The sequence below is a fragment of the Agelaius phoeniceus genome, chromosome 4 (assembly GCF_051311805.1).
Source record: "Agelaius phoeniceus isolate bAgePho1 chromosome 4, bAgePho1.hap1, whole genome shotgun sequence".
In the NCBI taxonomy this organism is placed as follows: Eukaryota; Metazoa; Chordata; class Aves; order Passeriformes; family Icteridae; genus Agelaius; species Agelaius phoeniceus.
In genome coordinates, this window is record NC_135268.1 from 61,931,526 (window position 1) to 61,947,140 (window position 15,615).

The following is a 15,615-nucleotide window of genomic DNA, read 5'->3' on the forward strand; positions in this document are numbered from 1 at the left end:
ATTGGGTACAAGTAACTCCTGGGAAGATTCCAGTTGGACACAAGCACAAAATTTTTCATAACAACAATCAGCCATTTCAAGAATCTGTCCACAAAAACAGTGGAGTCTCTAAAACTCTTTGAAGATTCAGCTGGACAGGTTGCTGGGCCATCTTGTCCAGACTGGGGACTGTGTTTTTTCCCAGAAAAGTTGGACCAGATGATCCTTGAGATCCTTTCCAACCTGGGATTCTATAAAAGTGTGAGCCCTTTTCTATATGAATGCTGCTAACTTAAGCAGGCCTGCTCCTTCCTTTGTTCTCATGGACAACATCTAAATAAATGAATCCACTGCAACACTTCAGCAAATCAGATTTCAGCAAGGTCTTAGAGGTACTCCCCAGCTCTTCTGCACTATTTCTGGTGTCACTACTGCTCTACAGCACTAACTGATATTCTGATGAAGACCCTGGGCCAGATTAATCTCTCACAGGGTAGCATAACTTTTGTCACTGTTGGAATAGATCTGTTTATAACCAGGAAGAGAATCTAACTCTTTATAATTGCTTTATAATATGATTTTTATCTTATCTCCCTTATTTAAACTTTGAGCATCACTTCAGGCCTAAAAAGACAGTTTTCATTTTACAGATGTAATTGAGGAGCTGTTCGTTATTACTGCTGTTAACACTTGCCAAGCAAATTAAAAAAACACAACAATGCTTCAAAGATTAACTTTGAATCCTTTTGTATCAGAAAGGAAGACTGAACTGTGATCCCACATTTGAACTTGAAGAAATGATTTTGGAGTCCAAGCCTCTCCATAAAAAGAAAAAGCGACTTGCCAAAAACAAATCCAAAGATGGAGCTAAGGAAACCTGCCCACTGGTAAGATGGGGACTGTGGCTGCAGTCAGTGGCATTTTGTTTACACTCTAATAGGCAAACACAGTTATGTTCAGCTTTATCATCTCTGAAAATACACTCAACCTCTCCATCTGTCATTTTATACATTGCATAAATCACCTCCAAAGCAAGATGAAAAGCAACCATTTATTTCAGTCAAATAGTAACAACATCTTTAAACTAGAATAATTTTTAAGATTATCACAGATGCTCATTTAAAGTATGAAAAACTGTTGCCAGTTGCGAAAAACACTTCCCACACATGCACAAATAGTTACAAAGAGTATTTATTTGCTACTAGTACCCAAAATGAAAAGTATGCAGTGAAAAGGCTCGTTATTTATAAATATGTTAAAGCTGTCTCTTCCACTCTTGACTAATATGTGCCATGTAGAAAGATGCATTGTATGAACAGTCAAGAGTACCGAGAAGATTAATAATAATTTCCAGACTTGAATTATCATCCCAGTGAGGTTTTATAAATTATGCTGCTACTCCTAATGATTTTGAATGTTCATGCAAGCTGTTCTTCCTAGAGCTATCAGATGTAAAAATCCTCAGGAATTCTTTGTGAAGAACTTCTTCCAAAAGAATGAGATTGATTGTGCTATCACAGCCCAATTTAATGAGTCTTCGAAATGCCTCTTGATAGCATTCATTCATAAGCATTTTGTTCAGTGTTGTTTGTGTTGTTGTGATTTTTGTCTATGATTCCTCATCTTTTTTAATCAACCTATTCATGCTGTTTTTTAAAGAACGTACACCTGCAGCAGTGCTTGGAAACCGTTAGGAAAGAATTCATCATATTCAACAGAGAGAAGTAAGTGCATTTCTTAATGCCTCTTTAGCATTCAGTACTAAAATTAAATTGAGAACTATTTTTTTTCTCACAGTATAAGGGAAGGTGATTAATGATCACAGCAGCAGAGCCTAAAAGACTGGATTTCCATTGATTTTTTCCTCTTATAGTCTCTGGTGTGATGGTTTTGTAGTTCTTGCATCTCTGCAAGCAAGCAGAAGACCTTGTGATGAAAGTATGTTAGAAAGATGAGGTAAATGTTACTGGAACTCCCCAGAGAAACCATCAGTAATTAAGCAGAGGAATGCAATAAAAGGTACTACTTTTTCACAACTCAAACAAAACCAAGAGAACTCATAACTCATGAAATTTTAATGCTATGGACAGCACTGTTCTGACTTGGAAAAGCTGTTCATACTTACCCACTATTTGAAAAAAAAAAAAAAAGTGTATTCTGACATTAACTATTTCAACAAGGCTAAGTATTACACCTCTACCAAACATGAAGCAAGAACTTAAGAACTTCTAATCTAAGTGTCAGCCAGGGTTGACAGAGGCACAAGACTGATTCCCAAGGATATCAATAATCTTCCTGCTTCAATTAATGCACGGCCTTTCTCTTAATTATGGCCTCTGAGTCATTGTGGACCTGTTTGTATTAGCAGATACAAGTCATAACAATAGACTTTTTTGTGTCTTTGGTCAAATTATTGCATTTCATTCAAGTGTATTCCATGTTTTTATTTGATATAATTATATATGCAAGCCTTTCTGATAGAGTTGTGAGATGTTAAAAATTAATTTAAAAGTTGTGACTATTTTATTTAATGCATACAGTGCAGGTAATTACTGTGTCTGTAATTAAAACTGAAAAGGAACTGTCAGCTTTGCACAGTTCATAGAATAGCACAAAGGAAATTATGCCACGATCTACCTTTCTTCCTGTTACAGAAATGTCTGTGGGACATTTCTGACTGATACAGACTGCTCACAGAAAATACAAGGCCTTAGAAAGAAAAGGAAGGTCCAGCAGATTCTTCATGTTATTTTGCATGATCTCTAGCACAAGAAAGCTGGTTTCTGTAAAAGCCATAAAGAAGAGAACCCAGACCAAGTCAGCCCATAGAAAGTTTCAAGAAGCATCTTGGTGGATTCCTTGAATCAGTTGAACTACTGAATGCTTGAACTTTGTAGTTTAACCCACAAAATTTAAAATTATTAAGATCATAGTAACAAGATTAGAAAAATATTACATTGGTTAATCAATTTAATGAGTTTCCTAGAAGCTGTTCATACAAGTAATTAATTTCCAGGTATTAGTCTCCCACCTACCCCAGAGTCATATATGAGGCATATCCAATATGCAGCAATTTTTGGAAGTTAGAACACCAGATTTTGTAAGACACTCAAAATCTCATTGGTGCGTTCACTACCTTGAACAATGTTTCTTGTCATAATTTTACTGCATTATTCTTGAATCTTTTTATGCATAGAAATTTTTTTCATTTGTTTCATATTGCACAACTACAGTAACAACACAAGCTATAAAAAACTTTGAGAGGCTGATGAGAAATCAAGTTTAAATGGAGTACAAGTAAAATGGAAGCAAAAGGTAAAGCACATGCACTTCAGCCAGAAAAGCATGTGTTTTGGTCATTGCTTGATTGGCTTTGACAAGGTAAAGGAAGAAAATTTAGTTTAGACCTATAAGAGATCCTGCATTGTCTAAAGCCAGATCACAACCATTTCTCTTTTCAATTGCATCATAGCTTAAGAAAGACATGGAGAGACTTCTGTAATATTTTTCAAGGAAAAAAAATGTTAAGAAGGGGGGAAGCAGATGTCAAATGTTTGAAGTGCAAAGTGAATTCAAGTTAATGAGAACAAAACAGGAGCAGTGGCAAGCAGAGATGCCATCACGCCAGAAGCTACACAGCATACACCAGAGGAACTCAGGGTGGGTTTCCTCAGACCTTCTGTGCCCTCAGGACTGGATGTACAAGCTGAGGCTGTGCTTACATGTGTTTCCAAAGCCACATGGCCCATCAACTTCTTAGGAATAGCTGAAGATGCTGAAAGATGTGAACCATTTCTTCCTACAAATATAATACATATTAGAATGTGATGGTATCATTAGGTGAGGTGCCAATCCCAAACAGGGCTTTAAGTCACTCTCAGATTAAAGCAGCCAGATGTTTTGATATTCTTCCATGTTCTTCTACACAGAAACTGTGGAAAGTATCTGTGTATTTCCTTAGATCTTCATTATATTCAGCAGCAAAAATCTACATTTTATTGTCACTTAAGCCTTCTGCTCAGTTTACTTCAGTGTCACAGAACACTACATAAATACTAATAAAGGATAGGAAAAAAATAGCATGTGTTTCAAGGGAAAAAATGAGACTCCCCATACTACAAGGATGCAAGGAAAAAATCCAGATGCTTCTAACTGAGCAACATAAAGTCAGGTGTTAATACATAGTTAATTCTGTGGTGCTAGCCATCACAGTTACCACAACATCTTGCAATTCAATACTTGTAAAATATCTGCTATTAAAAGCAAATTCTGATATTTTTGAATGCCTTGCTGGCAGCTCTACATGGTGCCTCTTTTCTACTGTGTGTCTTTCATCCTGCAACAGACACTGCAAATCTTGCAATGTGTCATCCTTGCTTTCTTCTCAAGAAGCTCAGGAGACTATCAGAAACTCTTAGATTGTAGGCAAGAGGAGCAGGGGCAGGCAGGGAAAAGGCCCACTATGGTAAAAAGAATTTAAACACAGTGAAAGAGACTGAAGTATGTTAAAAGTTTTGGTTAATGAAGACAAAGACAGAATGTGCACATTTATTCTGTTGCTCTCTGTATTTAAGTAATGGCAAACTGGTATTTGTAGGAATGTTTTAAGCAAGGGTTTTATGGACAAAGACATGAAGTTAGTGATTGTCAGCAGTGGGTAAAAAGTTAGATTTGTATCCCTTACACAATCCTGATTAGAAGGCATCTTCTCTTGAATATTTCAGTGGATGTGAGCTACAAATTAAAATATCTCTCTCTTTGTGTGTGTGTGTGTGTGTGTGTGTGTGTGTGTGTTGATGTGACATGGGGGTATGGAATCTGTCCACAGTAACATTATCTTCCAGTACCTACAAGAGAGGGGCACACACTGCCCTGATCCAAAGTAAAATAACATAGGAAAATCCTTTTGCAGGATTTGTTTTCTATTGTTAAAGGTGTCAGTGTAGTCTCTTAGTTTTAAACACATAAACTAAATAAACTCTGATATGCAAATGACACTGATTAGCTTGAAAATAGTATCTAAAGTAGTTTTCAGGGATCTGTTTGGCTCCTTTTTGTGGCAAAATAACTAGTTTTTTAATTTCATTTCTGTACATAGATTTTTTTTTTAATATCCAGAAACGCAGCACCAAACATTTTCCAGTATCTTAATTGTAAATCTAAAAGTGTATTTCCATAGACTTGCCAGCAATTTTTCCAGAATTTGCTATAATTTATTTTTCCAGAATTTGATATCATTTATAAGTATTTGATATAATTTAGATAAATGTAGGCTACATTTTCAAGTTTTCGTTTTTTAATTTTGTGTGTGTGTCTGTGGTGGGGGAGATTGACAGATAAAACCACATTGTTTGCTTGTAGCTTTATTAAAAAGCTGAGCAGAGATTATTTTGCCATTTTTGTGCTGTTATCACTAAACAGATCTTCACAAAGAACTACATCTCTTTATGAATATCCAAAATCTGGAATGACCAGAAATTAAGAAAAAGACCCAATATTTGCATGTAATGAAATAATATTTCTTACCCTTTATGGTCCTGAGTCTCTTCTTCTCCCTGAAAGATGCCTTTAAGATTGCAGATGTGAGAAATCAAAGAGAAGAAAACACAAGAAATATTTGCTTATCAGGCAGAATAATCCTTCAGTTAGATGCTTCACAAACTTAATCAAAATTATCAGCCTGCTAAAGAAAGCAAAATCAAACATCCACATTTTACTGTCTAGAATATGTATTTCATATATCCAATGTACATGAAAATGGGTTAGAATTCTGCAAAACTATTTTAACAAATGCAATGAACTGATTAGGAAAATATCCATGTTTTTAATAATTCCAGTTAAAACTTTCAAAACATTCCTAGTGATTTTGAGTTTGGAGGTTTTTAACTTAATACTACTATGCTGCAATAGCATTGTTATGATATTCAGCTGTCTTGTTCCCACTGATCTGAACAGATTTGTCTCTGCCCTAAGTACTGATACACCTTATTCCTCTTCTCAGTATTTATTCAATGCTAGCACACTAAAAAATGTGCCACAGATTGAAGCACATTACTCTGTCTTTTCCTGCTATCATTCCTTCCATTTGAGCATATCTAGTTCTCTTGTAAATGATCCTGAACAGCTCGAGGTGAACAGACAGCTCTCTGTTCCCAGAATAAACACCAAAAACTTGAGGGAGAATATTTTAATCTTACTATGATACTTAAAATCCTCTTGTCTTATTTTTTCCATATCATAGAGGAAAAGCTGACTTAATAGTCTCTGCATTATTTATAAGATGAAATTTATTATGTCTCTCATTTTAGTTCATTTTCTTTCCTTTTAATTGTCTTTTAAGATTCAAATCCAGAGTCCCTGAGTACTCCCTTTCATTTCAGTTTGATTGAAATTGAATATTCATAATGATTTGCAGTATAATTCATTGAACATATTTTTCTTAATATGTATTTTATGTCTCTTAGTGTCTCTGGAGATATTTATCTTAATCCTTCAAATATCTGAATGCTTTTTGGATGAGGCTGCAGTCCTTTTCTTGCCCCTTCTGCTGACCTTAATTCAGTTCAAATCCATTTCTTTCTGAGCATTTCTAGAGGTTACACTGCTCTTCACTGAACCTTTCTTCTCTCTTTTATAATGGATCTGTCTGCTTTTGGAGATTGCTCTTACAATTGGAAAGATGCTTTTCTGAATGTGATGATTGAACCTGGTTGGTGTTTGGGCAGTAATAACTGTTGCTTGCCCACAGAAGCCCTTTCACTTCTGCCTCTGATTCCTGCTTGCTATTACTGGTTTAGAATTACCAATGCAAATGTCACTCTCCTCTTAGTGAGCCAAGCTACCTAAAAGTTTGAGCATAACAGTCCCAAACTGGTAATTTTTCTATAGGTATACCTTCAAATTCACTTTTTTTGGAGAAAGGAGTGGTCATACAAATGCCCTTGTTTCTCTTGTTGATGTGTTCTCTTGACTGTTTCATGGAGGGGAAAAAAAAATTACAAAGGGTAACCAGTATCTGGAAGCTCATTGTAAAAGTCTTCCAGGAAAACTGGTCAAAGTGTTCCCAAACAAGTACTGACATCATTATAATGGCTGCACTCTACCATCCAGCTTTGGGAATGAAAGTTGCATGGGGGAGCATCTGTCAGCACATTCTCCACCTTGAAATGTGGTCCTGGAAGGATCAGGATAACAGATAAATCCTCAGCACTGGAGGCCAGAAATTAGTTTCTATTCACAGAAAACTAAACACAAATACAATTCATAAAAACTAATTGGAAGTCAATTCACAGGCAGAGGAAAGAGGAGTCTCCATTTGTACATCTCAGATTTTGGAGGGGAAGCACAGCTGTATAATTCTGAGTACCAATTTTTTTTTTTTAAGCAGGTTACATAGGACAAATCATATCTGTGATAAATAAAGGCTGCATAACAGGTCATGACTGTTCCATTGCCATAGGGAATTACCTCCATGAGGTAATTACCTTCATCTCTCTTTATGTCCCACACTAACATAAATTTTCACTTGGTATGAGTCTCCATAAACTGAGTCATGAAGACTGAACTCCTTGTCCTGTTTTAAGACAGCAATTTGTGCCCAGTTGCTGAAGCAATGCAGAAACAAGCCAGTAATGAGATAAAATGAGATAACATTATTACTGCCAGTCACTCTGATGTCCATGTGTCTGTTGAACACATTCATAGATGAGTTGGAAAGAAAAGTGAATGCTGAGGTCACAAAGTTCACTTATGATACCAGAGTAGTCACAACTAAATGTGAGTGAAAAGAGCTGCAGCAGATAATGATGGTCATGGTTCTGAGTTAAGGACAATGGCAGCTCAAATGGGTGAGAAAATGGCAGCTCAAATTCAGTACTGATAAATGCAAATACAGTCAGAAGAAGAAAATCTAAATTTTATATTTAGGATAATAGACTCAAAATTAGCTTCAGTTATGAAGGAGGGAGAGTTTGAAAAGACTGTGGAAAGCACAATGCTTAGGGGAAGACTGAAAGATATATATATGCTCCTGCAAAAACCAGCCACAGATAAATGTATGTTCAATACATACACCTGCATCTTCCATTCTGTGTACAGCTCTGCTTCCTTATCTCAAAAAGGTTAAAAAGGACTTAGAAAGTTTTCAAGAAAAACAGGATTGGCCAGGAGGGTGACATGGGTCATGTTGAAGGATTAAATAAACTTGAACTAATTTAAACTCAGAGAAGAGGCAACTGAAAAGAGAGAAACAGGATAAATAATAACATGTTCTGAAACTTATTGAGAAGATGACTAAGCAATGATTATTCACTCTTTGTGGTAACCAAGGTCACAAAGTTATCAGGCAGCAGGTTAATAAGAAAATCAACCATGCTTTTTTGTGAAATGCAGTATGTTGCTGAGTGGTGATTTGGATGTTAAACATAGAAAAAGATTCAGAAGAGGATTAGAGAAATTCATAGGAAAAAATCCGTCAAGGTCCTTGAGATATGAGGCTTCTGATGCAGTCATTGTTTCAGGAAATCTGGAAATGTCAGAAGCAAGGGGAATATACCACAGCAGACATTTGTCTCCACTCAGCCTATTGGTCAGCATCCTGCACAAGTGTCTGGGCCACTGTGAGAGGGGGGAATCTCTGTTAGGAGGGATTGCTGGGCATGTGCATTTATGGCTTCTCACAGCTTCCAAGGTTTCCATTTTCATATAGTCTTCACAATAGCACAAGGGTTGAACAGTAAAAGATACATATTTATGCATACAAGTATGCATATATTGTATATATGAAGGTATGCATGTATATATATATATGTGTGTGTGTGTGTGTATATAAATGTATGTATGTATATCTAACCTTTTGGAAATAGGAAAAGAAATGGAAACTTAGGTCAGTAAGAGATTTAGGTAAGATCCAGACTGTCCATTGCTGTGTTCCAGGACACATCCCCATCCTTTGGGGAGACCTCCCATTTGGAGGTGATTTTCCTGTGTCTCTCCTGGGGCTCAGTTCATGCTCCTGTTGTGGGGGCACCTCTCTGACTGAGCTGGGCACGTGCTGTTCAGTGGAGTGGCTTCTGCAGATCCCTGTGGTGGGCACCACCTTCCCCACACCTTGTGCAGGGGTTTGGTGATTCACTGAAGGCTGCAAATTGTGCTGTGCAATCACAAGGGAACTCCTGGCTCAGTCTCCTTTTGGGGAGTCCCCCCTACAGGGAATGAAGGAGCTGCACAGCTGATCAGACTCCTTGTGGAGTTAAGTTGGGGACTGGGGCAGAGAAATCGTGCATAAAAAATAGCTGAGGAAGGATGAGCCTGCAGAGAGGTCAGTGCAGGCTGTGGCTGTTCCCTGGCAACTCCCAGCCTTTAGTTCCTGGAAGCTGGTGCTGTGAGAAGGGCAGGGCTGAACCTGCTTGCTCCCAGCTGCATATGCCAGAGAGAATGTTTATTGTCAGGTCTAATAATTAGGCTGAGCCAGATTGACTTTAGAGGTGTGTTGGCTCTGTCTGGGTGCCAGGTGCCCAGCAAAGTCACTCAATCATGGCCCTCCTCAGCTGGGCAGGGGAAAGAAAATACAACAAAAGGCTCATGGGTTGAGGAAAGGACAGGGAGAGAGAGATATCACTCACCAGTTACTGTCGTGGGCAAAACAGGCTCAGCTTGGGGAAGGTTAATTTAATTTATTGCCAATAACTAAAAGACCAGGATAGTAATAAATAAACCCCAAATCTTAAATCCACCTTCCCTCTATGCCTCCCTTCTTCCTGGGCTCAACTTCCCTCCCAAAACCTCTGTCTCCTCCATGACAGGGGCACATGGGGATGGGGAATGCAGCCAGTTCACTGCATGTTGTCTCTGCTGCTGCTTCCTCCTCACATTCTTCCCCTGCTCCAGTGAGAGTTTCCTCACACAGACTGCATTTCTTCATGAACTGCTACAGAGTGGGTCCCTTGACCTCCCTGTGATCTATCCATCTATCCATTAGCTGAACAAAAGGGTGAGCCTACACCCTGCAGGATACCAAGGCAGGCTAGGAAATTAATGTCTTTCTTAAAAAAATGATGGTTGGCCCACACTGCTGACTCTGCCCTGGTCTGCCCCAGGCTTCCTCTGGCACAGAGCAGGATTGTGCCTTCCTTGTTTACTCAGAAATGCTTAGAAAATTCATAGAAAATCATTTCAGTGATTTCTGTTTTCCTGAAAGGACTTCTGAGATCACTCTGTGCTGAGGCTGAAGAAAAGAAAAGCCCACTATTAACTCTCTCATGCTTTCTGCTCCTCTGCTAGGTTTAAAGTGGGAATTTAATAAACAAACCAAAAAAGAAATTAGCTATATACAGCTGTCTTTTGAGATAGTTATAATTAGCAATATAATTACTTAGTTAAATTAATTAGATCTCCATGGTTGAGATTCTTTTGAATCCTTCATCATTTAAAAAGTGTTTAACTCTCCTTCTTTCATTTCTACTCCTTTTTTTCCCTGCATTTTCCACCTTCACTGTTGTTTTCTACCTATTTTTCAAGGTAGTGTTCCATACTGCTCTGTTGTTAATGTGGTTCCTGGAATGATTTTTCCCAGGCCAAAATGACTCTCTGAAGCAAATCCCTTCATGTTTCAGGGGTCATCATAGACCAAAGGCTGCCCAAGAAGCAGCTGGAATACACCAGCTCTGGTTTGCAGATTAGAGATCAGCCAGAAGGAGGTGAGGCAGTCTGTGCCACTCACTCAGCTCCCAGGCATTGATCCCTACCTAAAATGCAGGAATTAGATTCCCATGCAGTGCTCTGTTTGCTGCCTGTCATGAGAGCCCTCCCAGACACCACTGGGGAACAGGAAATGGGTGAATAATTTGTCAGATGTTCAGGTTACCAGGTAACCTAAGCAGGATTAAAAATTATTTCTGCTATATGTTGTTATGAAGTTAAAGCACATGTTTTCAAATTGGAGGATTTCCTTGTATTTGGACAAACTTGACTCTGTTCCTTAAGATTTACACTGAGCAAAGTTACTATTTTCTTCTTTATGAATGAAAGTGTAAATTAAGCAAATTGTCTGAATTTCTGATCAACTCATAGGCTCATTTTTGCTAACTTTTTTTTTAAAAAGAGGCAAATCTAGGAATTTTCAGTGCTTTATGACAAATTTTATGGCTATTTTGTTTTGAAAAGTAAAAATACTCTTCCCAAGAGGCTTATTCAGTTAAAAATACCTTGATCGGAATCCCTTGCTCACTTCTTCCTTTTTTATTTCACCTTTTCACTGAAAGATATAGTTGAATGAAAACCTGGCACAAGAGAACTAGTGAGCAGAAAAAAGGAGATATAAGAGAAAAAGTGACACTCATTTACAATTGTAAAACACTGTCAGCTTCTTCCATTCTCACAAAAATAGAACACAGCAAGGACCAATTTATAAGAGAAACCTTAAAACATGCAGGCAGAAAATTATTAAGTGACTGTGTATCAAAGTCCATTCTTATTCTTTACAGAGGAAAGCAGATGACAAGCCAAGCTGCTCATTGTCCCAGAAGCCATGCTCCACTATCAGTATTTCCACAATCATTGCCTGCAGTCAATATTAAAATGATGGCAGAAAAATAATGGGCAAAGTTTTCAAAGTGGAGTGTGAGATGCACGTGCATACAGCCCATTATTTTTGAAAAGAGATGTGTGCACTGCAGGACCTACACTTTACTGCCAAACCCTTGCCCTGTTTTTGCAGTGTCTGCTTTACTGAAGTGCATGAGCTGCTATAAAGGTTAGACAGGGGTTTTATAAATGATCAGGTTTTGCATGATTTTGGAGAAGTGACTCTTCTTCTGGCAAAAACATGAGAGATCATGGGTGCTGTGACCATTTATCCTCAGTGCCAAGCCAAGGGAAGAGTCCTTTTGGGCCTGCTGGGTGAGCTGATGCAGAAAATGAGCTGGTATGACCAACATCATTAATTTCCACCTGCCAACCACCCACTTACCACTGAACACTTATTATTTAGGACTGAAAACCAAAACTTATCCCTTTTCATGAGGGATATACCAACATGTACAGTTCAAACTACCCAGCAGCTTTGTGGTTATAATTTTTATCACACCCAGTGTGAGTCCTTTTGAATCCTCACAGTCCAAATATTTCTGGTCTTTCTAGAACATGTTTTTCTGCATAATGCCACTTAAAAATTTGAGTAACACAGAGATATAGTCTGTACTTGTTCCACAATAAGGAAATCTTATTGCTGCAGTTAGACTCCAAAGTCCCATTAAGTTTTCCTTTTTATACCTTTTGACTGGAAATAATGGAGATGGATGGGGATATAGTCTGTGGAGCTCCAGACTGCCACAAATGTTACAAACTACTTGGGCTAAGCATTTCATATTCCTTTTGTGTGGAACTAAGCCTTGAAGCCAGTTTCAATAACCAGCTGCTAACAACTTCAATTTCCTTAGGAAGCAATTTCTGGACCATTTGGTAAAAGTGCTTAGTTATCAGTCAAACAAATTAGTTGTGTTCAGGGACAGGCAGTGGTGGTGTGGGAATAGTTAAAGAGTCATCAGTTTGAGGAGGAAATTGTGCTGACCAGTTGTGATTTATTGATCCAGGCATTTTCTTGGTTCTGTTTGTATACAAATTTGGATGCATCAATACCACACAGAATAAAAAATAAAATTAGAAACAAACAGTGGGAAAGAGCAGTGGTTACCAAACTGACACCTTGCCTGCCCTCAGTGCCAAGAAATCTCTCACTCCATCCTTGGCTATCTTAGCAACTTGCTCCCATCTTGGCTGGACATGCTGGGTGTCCCCAGCTCTGGCAGGATCCCTGTGAGGCATTGTTACTGTGGGGATCTTCTTACTTTGTGGAGTCCCTCTACAGAATTACACCACCCTGTAAAAACTATTTGGATGAAAGTTTTTCAGCATGACAGTATCCAGCAATTTTAGTTATGTAGCACAACTTCCAGGTTTCATTTCATTTCCATTTTCTATGGCTGGGATACAAAAAATAGTGTCTGTCTCTGTCCCTTTCCCAGCTTCTTTTAAGTCCTTCACAAAATGTCATTGATAGATCTTTTCTATTGAGAATGAAAAGTTTCTAGTGCTATGTTATTTGCCAGCTAATTCTAAAAATATGGGATTTGGACATTAGGACATTTACTGCTTTTTAAAAAGTCCCCTTGTGACTTCTGCATCTGTGGTCCAGTAGCCAAAACACATGACATGGTCAGAGACATGTAGATGAAATAGTTCCTTCCTGAGCACAGTTATCCCTCATGGCAGATCAGTCATTTTTTTTCCTCTAATTCTGACATGTTCAGAATTAACTTTACAGCAAGGCCATCTGCACAAGCCACCAGCATTATTTCTGTGTAGCTGCTAAATCATACAACTGAGATGAGTTTCTGATTATTTAGCAAACTATCCTCCAGGATTCATGAATTTCAAAAACCCAACATAGACATGCCTCATCTATTCAAATCTCAGTCCCCATCCCTCAAGAAGAATAACTGGGATAAATATTCCACAGATTTATCTATTCCTCAGGACTTATCCCAAGGGATGTAAAAGTTTTCATTAATAGGCTTTTGTTTCCTACAATAAAACGAGTTTCTAGAATTCATTTTATTAAGCTCTTCTTTTCCCCAAACCAAAAGCAAAAGCATCTGTTTTCTCCAGCAAAGTGAAATATCAAGAAACCAAGGTAAAATGCTAAATCTAGAAATGGCAAAGCAAATCCAATGCCTACTCAGACAGTTCTATTTCCTCCACACTCAGGACACTTGTTTTGTAGCTTTGGCAAACTCACTTGCAGATTTTTCGTAACGAAAAGAGTTTTCTTTAGGAGGTGGTGAGTGTGGGAGTCTCAGGGGAGGGGCAGCTCTGCCTGGCTTGAGTTCTCTTTTGTCAGTGGAAAGTCTCCTTTGTCCTCTCATGGTTGCAGAGAGCAGACTCACAGTTTGAAACAACTCCTGGCATTTCTGAGGCTTCAGTTTGACCCTGAAAGGTGCAGCCTGGCAGGACCCACTGAGGAATGCATCAGCTGCACAAAGGTGGTACCACACACCAGGCAGTGTGACAGCCTCCACATGGCTCTCAAACACAGCAAGTACATTTTGCAAAGCCTGATGCCAGTGCTCTATACTGCTGTAGTGGGTTTGGATCCAGTATTTCTCCTTCTCCTCTGAATTCCCTTCCACTGACTGATATCAGATTCAAGATCCAGTATCAGAAATCAATGCTGCAGGAATGCTACTATAGTATCTGAGTATTGAGAAAAAAGAGCCTTAAAAAAATTATGGCTCACACAGGCTCTTTCTCTTTGCCAGAAATACTGACAAAACCAAGATTTGACTGGAGGTTCAGTCACTGTTCTTGGTGCATTCCTGCAGAGGCTGGAACAGCCTCTTTCCTCCTCGCTGCTGGAGAGGAGTCTGTGCAATGCTCAGTGTCACACCCTGTCAGTATTGCATGGATCAGTGGTGAAGAGAAGGAAAACTCTTTGTTGGTTCAGCAGAACCACTCTTAGTTCCCAGCATAATTGCCTCTGAGACTCCTTATGTATTTGTACAGAACTGTCATGGAATAAATGCAACAGACACTGTTCAAACTCATTTTCATCCTCTTTTCCCTGCAGGTTTTTTTTTTTGTTCCATATGACTATATCCACTAGAACCACTTGTTCACTTTTTCATCCATAGCTGGCCATTTTATTATTTATTCTTAGCCAACAGTATTCAGCACAGGAACAGGCACCTGCTTCAGATCCACCACATCAATCCATTCATCCTCCCTGGGCCCTTATAGAGTTATCACAGCCTGTAGCTGCACCAGCTTAAAGGCAAGATAAGTCATTCAATGGAGAGCAGCTTCCTACAAATGATTTATAGCACTAGTGTCATTTTTGAACAGAATGGCCCAGACTGCATTTATTTTGCCATGATTACAGGAAACATGTCAAGGTACTCACATTTTTTAAAAGCTTAGAACATCTGACAGAAAAGTGCTCTGGGTTTGACACTAAGGAATCAAGAATACACCAAAAAGAGAGAAATTTCACTTCTGTAACAGTCCAATATTTTAACTGAAGAGACTGTGCACACATATTTCTTTGTGTCTTGACCTGAGTCTGCAGTTTTGAGGTAAAGAGAAATACAAACCAATTGCTTTATTTTATTTTTTCTGAAACTGCAGTGCTGTTGGGAGGAGGGCTTAGTCTTAGCAAATCTGAAATTTTGACAGTTATGTTGAATCTGCAACTTTTCATTCTTTGTCTTTGTCATTGAACTTATCCTACTACACAGCCTAAAGACAAACTTCAATATTCTTCTTCATCTAGAGAACAAAGCTGAGCTGCAAGCAATTCCCTGCTGGTCCCAAGTTTTCTACTGTCTTTCATTAAATGTTTGTGATTTTCTTTCTGTCCTGCCATAGCTGTTGCAGTCTTTTTCTGTTCAATATTTTATTTTCCATGGTAGCTTTTAGCCAGTCTGTTCTCTTTACTTTTGTATTTTTATACATTCAATAATGCATACAGGCATAATTATACATGCAGCATAATTACATTTTGGTTGATTATACATGCCACCTTCTTTTCTAATTATCACAGACACCAGACTGTAATTCCTTGTTTCACTCAGGGCTGTGAGA

At 38.3% G+C, this 15,615-nt stretch overlaps 1 protein-coding gene across 2 annotated transcripts in view; it reads left to right on the forward strand.

The window, feature by feature from the left end:
- The window catches only part of STK32B (serine/threonine kinase 32B), a 157,517-nt gene that overhangs the window by 137,725 nt on the left and 4,177 nt on the right, over positions 1-15,615 (forward strand). The window contains exons 10-11 of one of the 2 annotated variants that reach the window (XM_054632931.2): positions 735-866; positions 1,639-1,703. In XM_054632931.2, the coding sequence (XP_054488906.1) occupies positions 735-866; positions 1,639-1,703 (197 nt within the window). The remainder of the gene's footprint in view (positions 1-734; positions 867-1,638; positions 1,704-15,615) is intronic. The other variant, XM_054632932.2, reaches the window with a different exon arrangement.